We start from the raw sequence: 19,939 nt of genomic DNA, 5'->3' as shown, positions 1-19,939 counted from the left end.
GACATAGCTTATGTTCTGTTTAACGCTTAGAAAAATAACTGAAAGATATAAATTTTTCCAAGGTATGTGGTTCGAGGAGCCAGGCATGACCAATGTTCTGTTTGATACTCAGACCGTTGTCATAATGTGTTAATTTTCCCAAAGCAGATGGTCTAAGGAACTAGGCATAGCTTAGGTTTTGTTTAACACTTAGAAAAATAATTGAAAGATATCAATTTTCCCAAGGTATGCGGTCCGAGGAGCTAGGCATGATCAAGGTTCTATTTGATACATAGAATGACAGTAGAGATGCATGATAAGTAATATAATGAACTCAAAAAACCTAAGTAAATTTGTATTAATAATAATATCTTCTAAGATTATTTACATTCCAAGGACAAGGTACAACCCTTTCCTCTAGATCTTTAAGATAATACGTGCCTATCCCAGCTACTGATGTTATACGACATGACCTTTCTCAGTTGGGTTCTAACTTCCCCCATGTTGGGTTCTTGGCAGCTCCCATAACCTTTCTTAAGACCAAATCCCCTACTGTCAGCTGTCTTTGCTTTACGTTAACATCATACCCTTGCTTGAACTTGTGTTGATAATATGCCAATTGGACCATGGCACTTTCCCTTCGCTCTTCAACTAAGTCAAAGCTCCTCCCCAACAGTTCATCATTATTGCTTGGAGTGAAGGAACTTGTTCTCAATGTAGGGAATCCTATCTCTAGAGGGATGACAGCCTCGGCCCTATAAGTCATGGAAAAGGGTGTTTCTCCTGTGGACCTACGAGGTGAGGTCCGGTAAGTCCATAGGACATGTGATAGCTCCTCTACCCATTCCCCTTTGCATCATCTAGCCTCTTTTTAAGCCCACTCACGATGACCTTATTAACGGCTTCAGCTTGTCCATCCTTTATGGATATGCCGGAGTGGAGTACCTGTTCTTTATTCCGAAGTCACAGCAGTATTTCTTGAAAGCTTTACTGTCAAATTAGAGTCCATTGTCCGAGATAAGGGTACGAGGGACTCCAAACCTAGTGACAATGTTTTTCCAAATGAATCATTTGGCATCCACGTCCTTAATGTTTGCCAGTGGTTTAGCTTCAACCTACTTGGTGAAGTAGTCTGTGCCGACCAACAAATACCTCTTGTTCCCTGTTGCCTTAGGGAAACGACCCACAATATCCAAGCCCCATTGAACGAAAGGCCAAGGACTGGAGAGAGAATTCAGGACTCCCTCAGGTTAGTGAATGTTGGGGGCAAACCTCTAGCATTGGTTACACCTCTTTGCATAGTCTTGTGCTTCTTTCTGCATCTTTAGGCACTAGTAGCCTTGTGTAAGGGCCCTGTGTGATAAAGATCTTCCCTTCGTATGGCTTCCACAAATTCCTTCATGCAATTTTTCCAATATTAGCTCAACCGCTTCAGGGTGTATACACAGCAGATACGGGCCAGAAAAAGATCTCTTATACAACTTATGATCCTCGGACAGCTAGAAACGAGGAGCTTTTCTTCGTACTTTGTCATCCTCGGACATATCTTTTGGCAAAACATCTTCCTTGAGGAATAATAGAATAGGATCCATCTAGCTAGAACCTGCACATATTCTATGAACATGAGCCACGATTCTTTCTTCCTCAGCAGGTTTACATAAGTCTTCTATGAGGATTACCCGAACTAAACTTCGTGTCGAGAAGGTTACCAATGTGGCAAGAGAGTCCGCATGTGTATCTTTACTTCTAGGGACTTGTGATAAATTGAAAGACTCAAACTTAGACTGTAAATGTCTAACTTGGTTTAAGTACTCTTGCGTTTTAGGATCTCTGGCTTCCAACTCTCCTTGGACTTGGCCAACAACTAATCTTGAATCAGAGAACAATTTCACTGCTTTTCCACCCATTTTTTGTACCATGATCATCCCTTCCAGCAGAGCTTTATATTCAGCTTCATTGTTTGTAGCCGAAAAGCCCAATCTTAAGGATTTTTCAATTGTGATCCTCTCTGGAGATATCAAGACTAACCCCACACCAGGTCCCCTATGATTCGCTGCACCATCAACGTAGACTTTCTAGGCTAACGGTTCTTGTACGGAGATTACCCCAACTGATTTTGCATCCATGTTCTCCCCATCCACTTTCTCTTCTTCTGGGGTTTCAGCAAACTCAGCTATGAGGTCGGCAAGGACCTGACCCTTTATGGAGGTGTGAGTCATGTATTTGATATCAAAAGCCCTTAGAATTGTGCTCCACTTTGCAATTCTCCCAGTGTAATCAGCACTCTGAAGTAGAGATTTGAGTGGGAGTTGGGTTAGGACAACAACTATGTATGACTGAGAATAGTGGGGAAGTTTGCACATAGCATGCACCACGGCTAGAATGGCCCTTTCTAATGGTAAGTAATGAACCTCGGCCTCATTTAGAGACTTGCTCACATAATAAATCGGTCTCTGTATGCCATTATCATCTCGTATTAGCACCAAACTCACTGCGTGGAAAGCCACTGCAATGTAGGCGTATAAAATTTCTTCCACCTCTGGCCTAGACATGATAGGTGGCCGAGACAAATACTCTTTCAACTGCTGGAAAGCTAGGATGCACTCTTCAGTCCATTTAAATCTCTTCCATTTATTCAATAATTTGAAAAAAGGCCTGCATCTGTCCGCTGATCGAGAGATGAATCGGTTTAAAGCAGCAGTCATCCTTGTAAGCCTCTGAACCTCTTTGGGATTTTAAGGAGGTTGTAGATTGTTAATTGCTTTAATTTGGTCAGGGTTGACTTCAATTCCACGATGTGTGACCATGTAGCCCAAGAACTTCCCTGATCTGACACCAAAAGAACATTTGGAGGCATTTAACCGTAGCTTCTACTTCCTTAAGATATCAAAAATATTTCCGAGGTCATTAACATGGTCGGATTATACCTTGCTCTTTACCACCATATCATCGATGTAAATTTTGATGTTTTTTCCTAACTGAGGCTTAAACATCCTAGTCATTATCCTCTGATAGGTAGCCCTTGCATTCTTCAAACCAAAGGGAATCACCTTATAATTATAATTTCTAGTAGGAGTGACAAAAGCTTCCTCTCTTGGTCATCCAAAGCTAAAGGTATCTGATGGTACCCTTGAAAGACATCTAGAATGCTCATCCAAGGATGGCCTACAGTCTCGTCCATTAGCTGGTCAATCCGAGGCATAGGGAAAGGGTCCTTTGGGCAGGCTTTATTCAAGTCCATGAAGTCTACACATACATGCCACTTCCCATTCTTCTTCTTTACCACCACTGTGTTATCCAGCCATTCGGGATAAAAGACCTCTTTAATAGCCCTAGCCTGTTTAAGTTTCATCACCTCGTCCTTGATAGCATCAAAATGTTCCTTGGACGAATGCCGGGCGGTTACTTCCTTGGGGTAACAGATGGATTGGCATTCAAATGATGTCAGATGAAGTTCGGATCCACCCCTGGAGCTTCATAGGCGTTCTAGGCGAACACATCAATATTCTTCTTAAGAAATTCCACTAACTCTCCTTTTTCCTGAGGGGGTAACTGAGCTCCAATCTGAAAAAATTTCTTTGGATCATCACCTATGATAAATTTCTCTAAATTTTCACATTTAGCCTTCTCGGCTAGCCCCTTATCAGGTAATTTCGTAGTCTTTGACTGCTATAAGCCTTCTTGAGCTGAGGTCGAGGGCTCAGCTGTTGGTTGATGCAAAATTGTAGACACAAGGCACTGCCTAGCCATTGATTGGTTCCTTACTAGCTCCTCAATTCTATCTCCTAATGGGTACTTCACTTTCGGATGCAGAGTTGAAGATATGGCCCCCAAGGCATGAAGCCAGGATCTGGCAACTATAGCCATGTAGGGAGAGAAGGCATCAACTACAATGAAGTCCGCCTCGACAACCTTTGAGCCTGCCTGCACAGGCAACCTAATTTGACCCTTCGGAATAACAACTTTCCCATCAAAACTCACCAAAGGTGAATTATAAGCTGTTAGGTCCTTGGGCTTTAAGTTCAGCCCCTTGTACAAATCAGGATACATAATCTTTGCACCACTACCCTGATCCACCATCACTCTTTTTACATCATACCCTCCTATCCTGAGGGTTACCACCAAAGCATCATCATATGGCTGTATCATTCCTGCCTTGTCCTCATCTGAGAAACTCAATGCCGATCGAATATCTACTTTGGCCCTTTTCTGTTTGGAATTAGTGTCCTCGGCTAGTATCCGAGCTACAGACATCACCCTGAAGGGTTGTGAACTAGTCCTCCTAGGTGCAGGGAAGATGACATTGATTGTGCCTACTGGGGGCCTTGAAGAAGCATTCTCCTAGGTTTCGAATCTCGATTGGTCTTCTTGCCTATTGGGATGGTACAAAAGATGTTGTAACCTCCCCTCTTTGACTAGTTGCTTCAGATGACTCCACAATGTTCGACAATCTTTGGTGTATGTCCTCGCTCTTGATGGTACTGGCAATGAAGGCTTTGGTTGTGCCTCAAAAGGTCTCCACTCATCTTGTTCGACCATTTGAAGTATGGCTTGTTTTTGATCTTTTCTAAAACTTGATGCACTGGCTCTTTGAACACCGTATTTACCACTTGAGGAGCTGTAGGCACAAATTGCTTGGCAAAATCTCTTCGGGATCTGTTATTGTTGTAGCAGTCCGTCCTGAAATCCCTCCTCTCTTGAGGGATAACCTTGCCCTTTCCCTTGTCTTGCTATTGGTCCTCTTTAACCCTCTTGTACTTGTCAATCCAATCAATAAGTTGATGTATACTGGTAACAAGTTTCCCAGTTAAAGACTTCCTTAAGCCATGCTCGACAGGTAGGCCAAGCTTAAAAGTGCTAATGGCCACATCATCAAAATCACCATCTATCTTGTTGAACATCTCCCAGTATCTGTTTGAATACGTCTTCAGGGTTTCTCCTTCTCTCATGGACAAAGACAACAAAGAAGCCAAAGGCTGAGGAACCCTGCTACACGTGATAAAATGGGACTCGAATGCTTGAGTAAGTTCCTTGAAAGAATCAATGGAACCTGCCCTTAGACTATCAAACCACCTCATCGCCACAAGCCCCAAACTGGATGGGAATACCTTGCACATCAAAGACTCGTTCTTAGAGTGTACGGCCATCCTTTGATTAAAATGGCTAATGTGCTCCATAGGGTCCGTTCCCTTATTGTACATGGTGAACGTGGGTTAGGAAAACCGTTAAGGGAGTCTCCCTCCCTCAATCTAGCACGTGAAAGGTGACCTGGAAATTTGGTTAACTGCTCTACTTATAGCGTTGTTTCCTAGGTCGACCGAGGACGAATTTCTATTTCTACGTTCATGATGATATTCCTCATCTTACGAGAAAGACTCGCTAGAGGGAGTCCTAGATCTGCGCCTATAGCTACCATCCTCCTTATCATTAGGAGAGAAGTCAGAATCGGATGGAGCTCGCCTTCACTGTTCATGACGCAAGCTTCTTTTCAGGTGATCAATCTCCTTCTGCATGTTCCTAGCATTCTCCTCTTAAGAGACATGGCTTTTACCCCTGGCTTGGCTTTTACTAGTATGGGTAGTATGTACACTTCCTTTTCGGTCTTTTTGCCGTTCAAGATCACGGAATTGATCTTGATGCTGAGACCCCATAGACTTTGCCTGGTGTGGACCTGAACCTACCATTGTTGAAAGTTGGATTCACTAAAACACTAGTTTCCTACAGACTGTGCCAATTGTAAGGATTCGGTTTGAGATCCTAGCATTCTCTTTCTTTCTCTCTCTCTCTTTTAATTTTTTTTTAAACTTTAGTCATTTATTTGAAATTTTCTCTTTCTTATTTTTTTTTTCAACTAAATTGATGCCACAGATTTTGAAAACATTTTTGAAAAATTTTAAAAATCATTTTTTTCCCTTCTTTCTTCCTTTCAAAAATTTCTTCTCATCAAATATTTTTGATGAGTTAACGCAAGTTTGATCGAGTCAACTTGGTCAAACCTGAGTTGACTAATCAACTCACTTGACCATAACAATGGGGGGCCAAAATTTTGGCCCCCTTTTGTCCCACTTCATCTTTTTGTTTTTTACTTCTTCTTCTTTCTTCCTCTTCTTCCATTGTTACTTTTCCAAGCTCTCTTGCCCTTGCATTTTCTCTTCTTCCACACCATTTCTCTTCTTTCTTCCTTTTCTTCCATTGGTATAGAAACTTTTGGTATAGGTGTTTGGGCATTATTTTTCACGGGTATGGAAAAAATGGTCTTTGGGTTGCATATATGTTTAGGTCATTGTTTTATGAGTTAATGGAGGTGAAGGATTTTTTTCACTCGATTTGGATATTGTTAGGATGTTGTAGAATTTAAATTTGTGAAATGGCATTTGGACGTGGCTAATTTGTGTGAGAGACATCTTTATTTGTTTGTTGGGATTTTTTTTTTGAACAAGGTATTTTTGTGAATATCATGATGATTGGCAAGGTTTCATTTTTTCATTTTTGCTTTTCTTGTTTTTGTTGTTGTTGTTTGTTTATATTTCTCCTGTGGGGTATTCTTGTTAATTGTAGAACCTCAGGAGCTGGGGTACAAAGGTGGACAGCGTTATCCCCAGACATTAGAAATGTCATCAATGAAGCCGACTTCAAAACCTTTTTCCAAGCTCTTTTGGATCATGACACCACTGAGTACAAGGATCTTCAATTGCTTGCTTGTCGCATTGTCTGAGCGATTCTGGGATACCACTTGTACCTTTCATTTTCCAAGCATTGGTAAGGTGATGTTTACACCGTATGACTTCTCAGCCATTATTGGCTTCAAATTGGGTGGTGAGAAAATTGAGGGTAATGATTCCATTTCACTAGCGGAGATTAAGAGTTTTTTGGGTGTGATCTCTCCACGAGTTAGCGGTAAAATTATGTCCTTAATATGGTTGTATTCTAATATTGACAAGTGTAAGACTGTGGTAATTGGCACCCGAATGTTTATGCTCTTTTTCATTGGGACCCTTTTGTGCCCTGACTTGGGAAGTATGGTGAGTTTACGCTACTTGTGGAGTTTGATGAACATCAATCGGGTCAAAAATTATGATTTGGGTGGCATGGCTTATGCGACCCTCTTACACTTTATGACTCAGCTTTCTTGGCATAGTCTTTCAAGCTTAGGAGGCGCACCTTTCATTTGGCAGGTAAGATTTAAGTTCTTGGTCAGGTGTATTTTGCAAAGGTTATTTGTGTTGTTGTTGATGCGTGTTGATCTCTCTCTCTTTTTTTTTTTTTTTTTTTGAAAAATATTTTTTCAATTCTGGACTGTGAAACACTTTCTTAATCAACTTCAAACTCTTTGCACTTATTCAAACTCTTGGCATAGTTAGAGATTAAGAGAACTTATCTTAGCATTAAACTTGCAAACAAATCTCTGCATCAAAATTATCAAGAAACAACAATCATATACTAGAATTATTCATGGCCAGCAATCAAAATCTTCCTCATTCAATCACACATGATATCAATAGATGGGTTCACATCTTTGATTTTTTACCAAGACCAATTTCACCGCCTTCAAGCTAGAGGGGATCAAGGCTTTAAGGAATGTTGAGATCAAGTGGGATTTTCTCCGTGCCATTGTGAATTTTTGGGATACCGAAGATCATGTATTTCGGTATAACACCATTGAACTTTGTCCTACTATCGAGAATTTTTTGCCATTCTGGGTTATGAGTTTGGCAAAAAATCTATAGCAGTTTCCTGTGGTCCCAAGCACAGGGAGATTTTATTTGACACCTTAGGCCTTTCTACCTAAACTTTGTATCTCTTGTAGCTAGATTAGCATCTCTATGTCCAACTAAGCAAGTGAGCTTTGTGGCTCATGTTTATGATGAGTAAGATTAAGTAATCACTTGTACTTAACACTCCTATCATTCTTTTTGATGGGAAGGACTAGAAAAATCCTAAGAGAAAGGCATAAATAACCATCTCACCACTGTTGCCCACCAATCATGAAATGACATCCATATGCTTTGGCATAGCAAAAGTGCAATGTCAAATGCTTAACATCATTGGGTATTTCTTTTCTCTCTCTTATATGCCTATGCATGGTTTGCTTAAAAGAAAAATATGCAAAGAAAAATAAAAAGCAAAAAGAACAAAATGCTTTATATATGATTGCAAGCGTGTATTCTAGGATATGTGGGAGTTATAGGATGTACCTTGAAAGTGATAATCCCCATCAAATAGTTATGATTGTGTGTGAGTTAAAAAGTGATTTTCTCACATCTCAAATCGTCATAACATGTAGACACTTATGCAATCTTGCGATGTTTTTCACACACAACACACAATATTTTTTGTTACTTTTGATACATGTGCAGGTACAATGTGATTTGGCCATCACAAGGAATACATGTGTTAATGTATGCTCATTAAAATGTCTTAACTTGTTTTTGAAATATAAAATTGGTTAGACTTGTTTAGTGTGTGTGTTTTGGGATCTTTGTGCTTACATTTTTCTTGGTTGAAAGATGTTTTTGAGAAATTTAAAGTGTTTTTTGGATCCTTGGTTGAGTTGCATAGTTGATTGCATTCATGTTTGTGTTTTTCTCTTCTTGAAAAACTGGTTTTAAGCAATCTCGACAGCTCCTCGACACCTCTTAACACTTGGCTTATCTATCAAGCTTTTTAGTTTCTTTTTATCGCAACCTCGATAGCTCCTCGATCCATCGAGAAAGTTTCTATCTCCTCAATAGCTGCTCAATAGCTCCTCGATCCATCGAGCTTCTTTTTGGCTGTGGACACCTCTAGGCACCTGCTCAATAGTTGCATCTGTCATATTTTAACCCTCAATAGCTCTCAATAGCTCTCGATCTGTGAGATTTATGAAGCTACTATATAAGCCTTCCTCGTGATTCAAATCTCATTTCTCTCAATCTCTCTCAATAGCCCTCGTCTCTTCACCTTCTAAAACTCTTCTCTCTCACTCTAAACTTCATCCTCTGTTGATTTTTGGCCTAGATCAAGTGTTTCTACACTGGTAAGGTTCCTAAATCCTTCATTCTTCATGCTTTTCATGCATTAGACCGAGGTTTCTTAACATGGTTATGACTTTTGTTTTGTATCCTCTTTCTCACTATAACTCTATTACCAAGCCTCGTGCTTGATTTTTGCTTTCTCTTTCAGAACATCTCACTATAGATTTTCCCTCTCATTTTATTCTTTCTATCATAGATGTATATAGGGATATGGCGACCCGTGATAAGCTCATCTTCCCTTCAGCTATCAAGAGGATCTTACACTATTTTTCTGTTCCCTTTCCCATTTCTGACCAGTACTTTGTTATGTGTGCCATAGACGCCGCTACTGTTAAATGAAGTAAGGTGCTGGTGCATTCGAGCAGTTCAATACAACAGCTCTTCCCACTCCTTCTTCTTCATCCACCTTTGCTCCCTCTTCTTCTGCGGGTGGTGTAACTCTGGATGCGATCATGGCACAACTTCAGTACATGGGTGCTCACCTTGACACTTTCACTAATGAGTTGTGTCAGGTGAACAGCCGTGTCGGTCGTATTACTTGACGGCAGGCTCGCCTTGGTGGCTTTATAGAGTCACCTTCTCCTCCTCCCGAGGCATCCGAGGACGATGATGACTTCGACAACGATGATGATGATGGGGATGGTGATGCTAGCTCTTTCAATGCTGACGAGATGTCTACTTGATACTCTTACCCTTTATCACTTGTGACAAAAAGAGGGAGTAGTTTTGGAAATGAAAGTAGTCATACTAATAGGGGGAAGGTTAGCATAGGATATTTTTGTTAGGGGGAGTGTGTATATTGAGGAATGTAGTGAGGTTTTATGTATCTTTTTTTTTTTTTTTTTTTCTATTTCAGATACATTATATCTTGTATATTGGTCTTATGACCATTTTTGATATACATTGTACTTATATTTGGTTTATATATATTGATGTGTGTTCTTTTGCCTATCTCTCCATGTGTTGTTTTTTTTCTATCTTTATACACATGTTTCTTATATCTTGTATGCAATCTATTATTTTTGTTTCACACTAAGATGCCTTGATGAGTTTTGTTTAAAGTGTTTCAGAAATACAGGTTGTCAAAGTCTACTTGCCATAAACTCTCTTCTTACAAAGTTTTTCAAGAGTTTGTGTTAGGATAGATTTTATTGTATTCAACAAGTGAATATGAGTTGAGTGATTTATGACTTCTCTCATATCTTATTTGTTTGTTGTGGTTTTGTCAGGGATTGCAAAAGGGGGAAATTGTTAGGACATATGTAAGTCAATGATAGGAACATATATCAACATTTTATGTAATTGGCTAATCTTTCAACAAAATGCACTTTACTTGTAATTGGTAGATTTAAGATGTGTTTAATGCTTCAAGTGTTAGGATTAATGCCCTTAAATCCTATTGTATGATGCTATGTATGATATTATGTATGACATTATGTATGATATGATGTATGACTTAATATTGTAATTAATAAAGTTGTTTTATTAGTATTTGAAATAATGGTAACATGAATATTCGGACATTTTCATAGAGTCCATGAGATGCATAATATGCGATTTATGTGAAAAGTCACAGAAGATATAAATCACAAGTTCTTTGTAGACTCAGAATTTAGTTCATAGTCGGTGATGAAATTGGGCGTTTTATCTGCGAAGACTATAACATACTAACTAAGATAGTTTGTCTTGATCATGGAATTGGTGACTTCTAGTTGATATGTTGATATGTTTTAAGAGTTAAAACATATTGAACTGGACTGCTGTGAGATTTATTATTCTCCTAAAAACTGTCAATTGAATAATAAATCTCACAATTTATATATTTATATGAACTCTTAATCCTGAGAGAATAATGGACTTGATCATAAAGTGTAGTTACTTTGATATATTAAGAATGAGATCTAAAGTAATGGTAAAAAACTCAGTATGTTAGGCAGCCACATTTAGTAATGACGGAACATATATTCTCAAGATGGAATTCATATTCTCTTAATGGAGATACAAAATATTCCCTTGAGATAAGTTTAATAGGTTTGTTATTCCCAATGTTAGGCTAACTACTTTAGTAAATAGTTATAAACTAAAGTATATATTTATGAAGTTGGATTTCATAAATATATGATGAGTAACTTAAAAGATTAAACTGGGTACTCAAGGATTAAGATGTAGTAATTTGCAAAGTGGCAGTCTACATTCGTGACTTTGTATTACTACGAATATTTTATGAAAGGGTTGCATGTATAATAAAGTCTTGGGATATAATTTATTAATAAGACCTAGAGTGCAATTATATTTATATAGTGGTATTAAATATAATTAATGGTAAATTTAGACTTGTCAAGAGTTGACAGAAAAGCCCAAGGCCTATTGGAGCTAATGTCTTATTGGTCCCTTTTGGTCCCATTCCAAGCCACACACTAAAACCCAATTAGAAAGGCCCAGTAGGCCAGTCAAATTAGATAATCAGTTAGTTATAAAGGGAGAAACATACATAATTTTTTCATTAGTGAAAAAGAAAAAGAGAGACATCATTGTGAAATGGTGTGTATGTGTGAGTGAAGCCACTCGATTATTTTCCCTTGAAAACTGATTGAGAGATCACACTTCTTGGGCGTAAAGTGGAATTGGAGTGAAGATTAAAAGTGTTCCCAAATACTTCTAATATTTTGTTTTGAATTTCACCGCATCAAGGTATGCTATCTTGTTCTTAAATTCTAAAATTAACATAATGCATGTTATCAATCATGAATGAAATAGATCCATGTTTGTCGCTTCTGCTGTGTTTTGTATGAGATACAAAACTAGATTTTCCAACAATTGGTATCAGAACCAGGTTTTCATATCATGTTTGTATAACATGTGATTGAGTTTTAGAATTTAAGAAAACCGTTAGCTTTGTGTTTTCAAATTTCTCCATAAAGTTATTGTTCCAAGAGGACGCGGTTGTAACTTTTGTTTTGTGCTGTATGGTTTTAGTGTTTGTTTTCATCAAGGACACCATCGACACTTCTTGTGAACGAGTTTATTGAAGTTGTTTTATAAACATGATCGGCCATTAAGACATGGCCATTCAAAGAAAGTAGTTATTGTTCGTTGACAATAAGTACTCTCAAGGGTTGTTATTGAATGTCAATTAACATAATTGCCATGCTACGTTTAATATATGAGATATATATTGATTCACGTTAATCGTAGTAGGCCATGATTATGTTTCTTTGCATCAAGTGTCGTGTCATGCTTTTATATGCATCAAGAATTCGCACGCATTAAGGATTCAAGTTCTTTATTTCATATTGAATCCGTATATCATATACTATATATAATAGCAGAAGCTTTTACCAGGTGCTGACACGTAAGGCAAAATAACCCCTTAAAATGCTGACACGTGTAGATTTATTTTTAAAAAAAATCGCTTGGTGCGTTGGAGAGGCTTACTTTCAGACACAAACATAGACCTTTATAAACGTAGACCTTTATAAAAAGCAACAGCCGCTTCAGAAGATAATTCAGAAGGTAGGCATATCTTTTCCCCTCTTTTGGTTTCCTGGAACTTCTTACCGGTAAAGAGAGAAATATCAAAGGCTGGCCATCACCATTAGTTTCCCCACCACCGTCTGTTCCATTTCCAGATACAGACCATCAGATCGCCAGAATTGACATCAACAACGATATATTTTTTCCTCAATTTTGTAGGTTTGGGTATAAAACGTTACTTTTAATTGATTTTGTTTTTTGTTCGGTAGGTTTAGTTTTGATTTGTTTTTGTTATGGGTTTTTGGATTCTCTATCCAAATGTTTGTTTTCTCAATTTTAGATATTTGTTTTTTTTTTTTTTTAGATTATAGAATTCACTAAAAATATTGATTTTAGTTTGGGTACTTCTGTTTCTAATCTTAACGAAATCTTTGGGATTAAATAAGTATAGAATTGAATGTTGCATTGATACTTATTTTAGGTTTTCCTGCCACAATACAGTTGAGAGAGAGATACGTTGCATAAATACAAGGAGAACCGAGAAAGAGAACAATAGATAGAGAGATTCGGTTTGAACTGGTATCGGTTAGTTTTTCTCTTTTCTTTTCAGTTTATACATTAAACCAGTTCAAGTTTTTATAATTTTGCTGGATTGTTTTTTATTTGACTTTTTGGGTTATATTTCTGATTAAGGTGTTTGAGTTAGTTTTTTTTTTTTTTTTTTGGTTAAATTAGATCAGGTTAATAATTTGGCTGGATTGTTTTTAATTTGCTGATTAAGGTGTCTGAGTTAGTTTTTTTTTTTTTTTTTTTTTTTTTTTTTTTTTGCTTGGGTATTTGGTTAAATTAGATCAGGTTTTAATAATTTGGCTGGATTGTTTTTAATTTGACTTTTTGGGTTATATTTCTGATTAAGGTGCCTAAGTTATTATTATTATTATTGTTTTGTTTTGTTTTGTTTTGGGTATTTGGTTAAATTAATGTGTGGGTATCTATTTATGGTGTCCGGTTAAAACTCAGATGAATGGAATGAAAGTAGTGAGTTCCATTCTCTTTTGGATACTTTAAAGATCAAAAGAAAGCAATAGATTATTGGGTTTTTTTTCCTTTTCTAGGTCATTTAGAAGAAGTAATGTGGATGTATCTGTTTCTGTGATGTGGCTGTATTTCTGCTGCTGCATTTTCTGCTTCTGCAGATGTTCAGGATTTTCTGCATAACCTGTGCTTACAGAGGGGCTGAGTGTAATATTTTTTGCTATTTTTGTAATGTATGTACATGGGTGTATTTCTGCTGCTGCATATTCTGTTGTCTGCAGACAATTCAGGATTTTCTGCATAATCTGTTCTTACAGTGGGGCTGACTGTAATATCTGTTGCTTTTTCTGTGATGTATGTCCATGGTTGTATTTTTGTTGCTGCATATTTTGTTTCCTGCTAAACAGGTTCAGGATGCCGGGAAAAATTGAAGCCAATCATTGCTAATTAAGTCTAAAATGCTTATACTACTCGAATTTCAATTTGTCTTCTTCAATATATCTATATTTTAATTTTTTCCCCCCAGCTTAATTGTCTATAGTTCTTCTTTTACCCTTTTTAAAGAATAGATTGGTTGATTCTCTTTCTTTGGACGCTTTGGTTTGGTTTTTAATTTTGGTAACATTAGGGACTTATCCTTTGATTTATTGTAGTTAAAAGTAAAATTTCACCTTGGATTGTTTAAAATCTTTATGTATAAGACGAAAACAAATTTCCAATTCAAGTTTGTGCCAAAAAGTGATACTGTTTAGTGTTAATTTTGCTGTAATCTTTAACATCATGATCAAATGATTAAAATAAATACATTTTCCCCATTTGTTCTATTGCTGTGAAGTGAGAGGTATGATATGTTGAGGTTTGAGTACAAAGTAGATTTACCTGCTAGGCTGGCCATTATTTTAAGTTATGTGTGTTTGGCTATCTGCATAAGTTCATTAAATAATTGGATATGTAAATGATGTTGTATTGAGCCATTTTGGTGAATAGGTACAGTTTTGCTGCTGGCAAAATGCATCCATCCGGAACTTCAACACCAGTTGATGGTGCCCAGTCTGTTTCACCTGCACTGATTCGATTAAAATCTGCCATTTTAGGATCTCAAGGGAGTCTTTTACCTCCACAAGCAGTATTTTCTTCAGTTGAAATTGAATGTTATAGTTTTTTTTTTTTGGTTATGAACTAAGAAATATGAGTTAACAGCATGATCATATGAATAAAATACATACATTTTCCCCTTTTGTTCTGTTGCTGAAAAGTGAGAAGTATGATGTATTGAGGATTGAGTATAAAGTAGATTTACCATTCCTGAGTTATTTGTTTTATTTATTTATTTATTTATATAAATATAAATATGCAGTGTAGCCCCTCTCCAACTTATTTATATTTATTTTCCTCACTTTCTATTTCAAAATTCTGTAACCAAATATGTTTTTTAAAATTTATTCATTGTTAAATGTTCTATGCTCTCATTCTTTTGTTCATTGTGGTTCGTAGGAATGGTAGATGAGAATATCACATTTTTCAAGTAAGTTTTAGATCTGCTGTGATTCAAGTTTATAAATTTTTTTATGAAGTTTCTATTTTTATTTTTTAATCTATGTTACTTTTTTCCCGTGTACCAATTGCTAATTTGGAACTGTTAAGACTTGATTTATGCAAATTACTAAAATTTTCCTGTTGAGAGATTTCTTGAATATGAAAATCCATAGACCCAAATTTAGAACAAGGCTATCAATGATTGAATATAATATAGTATTCTCTTCTGCATTTTTAGTTGTTGATAGACCAGGTCAGGATCCATGAGCAGAGATAGTATATGTGTTCAGCTATCTGCATAACCTTATTAGATTAGTGGATATGTAAATGATGCTATATTGAGTCATTTTGGCGAATAAGTACAGCTTAGGTGAAATTGAATGTTACAATCTCTTTTTTTTTCCTTTGATTTGGTTATGAACTAAGAAATATGAGTTAGTTTTGAGTGTTTTGGTTGGGTTGGTTTTGATTTAAGTTTTTTAGTTGGGTTAATTGTATAGTGAAAAGGCATGTCTGTTTATTTCAATGTAATTTGTCAGGATCCTTCGTAAATACCATCAAAGTTTGGGTTGTGATGACTAAGAATCTTTAGAATGTATAGTAATAATAATTTCTTGGTAAATTGAATTATAGAATTTTTTGAGAGCAGATTTGTAGAAAGCAAGCAAAACTTGATGTTGAGCTCTAGCTCAAATGGCATCTCCATGCCTTCAAGGAATGGGGTGGAGGGTGATATGTAGACATGGGAAAGAACGATTCAACATAAAGTAGAGAGCAAAACTCAGGAAGGCTTCTTACTGTAGACAGAACAACTCTATACATGATGAGTTTAAAATTTTCTAAATACAGCAAATTTCTTTAGTCACAAAACATAAAGAACTACATTAACGCATGGAAATATGTCTCATGTGTCAAATAAGAGAAAGTCAAAGTTCAAAGACTCATCTTATATGTGAAGGAAAATAATCTAGAGTCTCTAATAAGTATATATGGGATGATTAGGATCTTGACTAGATAATTTGACATTGAGAAATGAAAGAACTTTACACAATTTTTTAAGAGGTCAAGCTACATTTGCAAGACTCTAACGTTGAGGTTGGTTTATGAGCTCTAGCAATGTCAGAGGCTCAAATTTTCTTAACTTGGAACTTCAAAAACCAAATATTAGCAACCATAATGTTGGAGGTTTAAAAAAGTAGTTCAATTGTAGTTTTGGTACAATTGTTTACACATTTTGGGGGTAAGTCAATATTTGTAATTGCTTAGGCCAAATTAAATATCTGTAAAAATTTCTTAAATTTGATTGTATAAGGGGAGAGTTTTTGTTTTGTTTATAATATGATTTGTAGTGTAGTTTTTTGGCCTTTTAGAATCTGAAAGTTGCTGACTACTTAAAATGAGGGGTTCGTTTTTGTGATCAAATGATTATTACATTTCTTTTTTTTCTTTTTTTCTTTTGCATCCTATTGATCTTATTCTGAACTAAATTTTGTGGGATGTGTATGGTTATGGTGCAGTGGGTATTCTTTGCTTAGGGATCCCCAGTACAACAAAGGACTTACCAATGCTTTGGTCATTCAGTTGATTCCTTGCTGCCATAAAAACCCCAATACAGCGCAAATCACTAAATCAAAAAATCATTAAAGGAAAAAAAGAAATCACTAAAGGCCTAAAGTAAAGCAAACCTAAAGACAGCAATGCCTTAGTCCCTTATAGCAAGAGCAACACTGCTTGAGTCTCAAGCCAACAGACGGAGATTAGATCAGTCCAATCCAGATCTTCGTCAGAGATTAGTCAAATCCAAAGGACCAGATCGTCGTCATCGTTGGCCGCCCTCATTGGAGATCGCTCGTGGCTCGTCATTGCCTTAGTGGCCTCAACCTTCAGGCCTCTCGTCCCTCTCACAAGGTACTTCTCTCTCTTTTTCTCTCTGACTCTCTCTCTCTCTCTCTGAATGAAATGAAAATTATGAAATAAATGAAACTCTCTCTCTCTCTCTCTTTATTTTTTAATAAGACTAACTCTCTGTTTATCAAAAAAAAAAGAAAAAGAAAAGAAGACTAACTCTCTCTCTCTCTCTTTACTCTTTTGATTCTTGAACTATGAGTCTGTCTGTAATTGGCTCATTGGCTGAACTTTAAGTCTTTAACTTTATTAATATTTTTTCTTTTTTGACTTTTTTTTTGAATTTGGCTTTATCAGTTTATCTTATCCGTTGGTGTTGGTGTGTATAGTGTGTTGGTGTTGGTGAGATATTAATTGTCTTTTAGTATAATGTGTGATTATGAAATTTTCTGATTGGCAGAGGCATCAGGAATGAGGCGTGCTTGTCTGTTGAGTGGGGTGGGGGTGGGATGGGCACGTGGGGCACATGAGATGTGTAATGTGCACATCAGTGGCTCTTTTAGTGTAATATGCACATGGGGCTAAAAAATATAACAAATTAAAGCAGTGTAATTAATGACAAATAAATTAAAGCAATATAGTTTATTATTAGGCTAAACAACAATAATTAAAACAGTATAATTAACGAATACATTATAAAAGACGAACAAAATAAATTATGTTATGCTAAACAACAATTAATAATTTTATAATTAATAAACAACAAATTTTATAATTATAGTTTATAAAAGACAAACAAATTAATGAAGGCGAAAAGCACATTTTCGTCCCTACATTTTCACACGATTTCCATTTTGGTCCCTAAATTTTTTTTTTACCGCTTTTAGTCCCTATCCTGGAAAATGCCTATTGTTTTAGTCCCTGCCGTTACATCAGAGACGGAAAATGCTGACGTGGCAAACGGATGGCACTGTTGGCTGACGTGGCCATTAAAATAATAATAAAAAAATGTTATTTGGTATTAAAAAAATTTACCCAAACAATTACCCAAAAACCCAGATACCCAACAAGCAAAACAACTACAAAAACTCAAAAAAAAAAAAATAAAAAATAAAAACATAGAGACAGCCATAATAAAAACCTGAGCTTGGTGGCTTGGGTTTGCACTTGTTAACGAGCGGCTTCTTCACATCATCAGCTGGGTAGAACTTGGGAGCTTGGCAGCCGGAGCAGGAGCCTTGGGCTGAGCGTCGTGGCGAGGGAAAACGCCGCCGTTTTTGGCCTTGATAGCCCAGAGGCCTCACTTGTGGTACATCTTGGACCTGGAGTACTTGCCGACCCTGCGAACTAGATCTGGGTTCCGGCTAACCTTTGGGGTCCTCTGCTTTGGTGCCATTGGAATTGAGTTGGGTGGCTGTGGGTTAATGTTTAGGTGGTGGGTTGGTGTTTGGGTTGGCCGAATCTGTGTTTGGGTGGCCGAAAATGGTGGTTTGGTGGCTGTGGGTTAGTGTTTAGGTGGCTGAGTTGGTGTTTGGTTGGCCGGATCTGTGTTTGGATGGCCGAAATGGTGGTTGGTGTTTGGGTGGCTGTGGGTTGGTGTTTAGGGGGCTAGGTTGCTGTGGGTTGGTGTTTAGGTGGCTGGGTTGGTGTTTGGGTTGGCCGGATCTGTGTTTGGATGGCCGGAAATGGTGGTTTGGTGTTTGGGTGGCTGTGGGTTGGTGTTTAGGGGGCTAGGTTGCTGTGGTTGGTGTTTAGGTGGCTGGGTTGGTGTTTGGCCGGAAATGGTGGTTTGGTGTTGGTGTTCTTAGTGTTCTTCTTCAAGATACTTTTTGATCTTAATTCATATAAATTTTTATTTTTATTTTTGTTTTGATTTTTTTTACTTAGTTAAAATTAATAAATTAATTTTTAAATTTTTTTAATACCAAATAATATTTTTTATTATTATTTTAATGGCCACGTCAGCCAACAGTGCCATCCATTTGCCACGTCAGCATTTTCCGTCTCTGATGTAACGGCAGGGACTAAAACAATAGGCGTTTTCCAGGATAGGAACAAAAAGCGGTAAAAAAAAAAATTTAGGGACCAAAATGGAAATCGTGTGAAAATGTAGGGACGAAAATGTGCTTTTCGCCAAGATTAAAATAATAGTGTGTTGAATTGATGGTCTAAATTGATAACTAACATATCTTACACACTTTGCAACAAATTTTTTCTTTAAAAAATGATTTTATGAGCCAAATTTCTCTTCTACTTATGAGATTTCAAATGATCCCGCGCATTGCGCTGGTTAAACACTAGTTATATATAATGTAATAATCCATATATTATATTACATATAATGTAATATGGGTTTATATTACGTTATATATATATTTATATATATTAATGCTAGGATTAAAGTATTCATTTAATGAAATTTATTCCTAATGAGATTAGGATAATGTTTTCAAGGGTTTCTAGCATTAATATGGTTCTTGATCATAAAAACCTTTAATTTAAAATATCTAGTGGGAGAGAGATACAAGGGTTGCATCTCACGGCCTCCATTGTTGGTTCATAGTAGTGTGAAATATATACTTTGTCTTTGCTTCGAGCTTAGCATTCCATGCGGTGAGTATTTATTTCATGGTCCTACAAGATTGAATTTCTTGGTTTATAATAGTTTAATCAAACGCCTTGTCTTAGCTTCGAGCTTTGCATTCCATGCGGAGGGTGTTTTGTATCATGGTATTACAAAATAAACATGTTAAGGGGATGAAATGTGGCTACACATGATTCTAGACAATGGTATACACTAGACTAAATATTATAGTATCCTCAATGTTAAGTTCTTACTATTATTACTTAGAGGCCAAATGTATAACGACATATTATTAGTGTATGATAAGAGTTATCATAATAGTACTAATAATGAAAATAGTTCTCAATCAATCATAGTATTTAATGTTTACTCTATGCTGAGGGATATTGAATATGAGATTGGGTTGTCATTGCATATATTATATTATGGTTTTATTAAGGTTCCATATTATATGTTTATATGCTAAATTGAT

At 36.6% G+C, this 19,939-nt stretch overlaps 2 protein-coding genes and 1 long non-coding RNA gene across 8 annotated transcripts; 1 reads left to right on the top strand and 2 right to left on the bottom strand.

The window, feature by feature from the left end:
* Positions 1-3,648: 3,648 nt before the first annotated feature.
* LOC112033454 (uncharacterized) lies at positions 3,649-4,233 on the bottom strand. Its single transcript, XM_024066224.1, has one exon. The coding sequence runs from the start codon at positions 4,231-4,233 to the stop codon at positions 3,649-3,651; it is 585 nt and encodes a 194-aa protein (XP_023921992.1).
* A 476-nt stretch (positions 4,234-4,709) lies between these two features.
* Positions 4,710-5,180, bottom strand: LOC136068453 (uncharacterized). Its single transcript, XM_065775608.1, has one exon. It carries the CDS (start codon positions 5,178-5,180, stop codon positions 4,710-4,712), a length of 471 nt encoding a protein of 156 aa, XP_065631680.1.
* Positions 5,181-12,453: 7,273 nt separating this feature from the next.
* On the top strand, positions 12,454-16,637 carry LOC136068434 (uncharacterized). Of its 6 annotated transcripts, none has more exons than XR_010629796.1 (4): positions 12,454-12,692; positions 12,969-13,046; positions 14,496-15,027; positions 16,556-16,637. It is a non-coding gene; the product is annotated as an uncharacterized LOC136068434 (long non-coding RNA). The 6 variants fall into 6 exon arrangements; XR_010629795.1 differs by having other exon boundaries at positions 12,949-13,052; positions 14,490-15,027; XR_010629792.1 differs by having other exon boundaries at positions 12,455-12,692; positions 14,490-15,027.
* Positions 16,638-19,939: the final 3,302 nt, after the last annotated feature.

The sequence above is a fragment of the Quercus suber genome, unplaced genomic scaffold (genome assembly GCF_002906115.3).
Source record: "Quercus suber isolate HL8 unplaced genomic scaffold, Cork oak 2.0 scaffold_115, whole genome shotgun sequence".
Taxonomy (NCBI): Eukaryota; Viridiplantae; Streptophyta; class Magnoliopsida; order Fagales; family Fagaceae; genus Quercus; species Quercus suber.
Note: the sequence above shows the minus strand (reverse complement) of the source record. Positions and strands in the feature narration are given on the sequence as shown.

Excerpts from the sequence above, each read along its gene's own strand:
- LOC112033454 (XM_024066224.1), bottom strand. The coding sequence starts at position 4,233 with ATGTCTGTAGCTCGGATACTAGCCGAGGACACTAATTCCAAACAGAAA.
- LOC136068453 (XM_065775608.1), bottom strand. The coding sequence starts at position 5,180 with ATGTACAATAAGGGAACGGACCCTATGGAGCACATTAGCCATTTTAAT.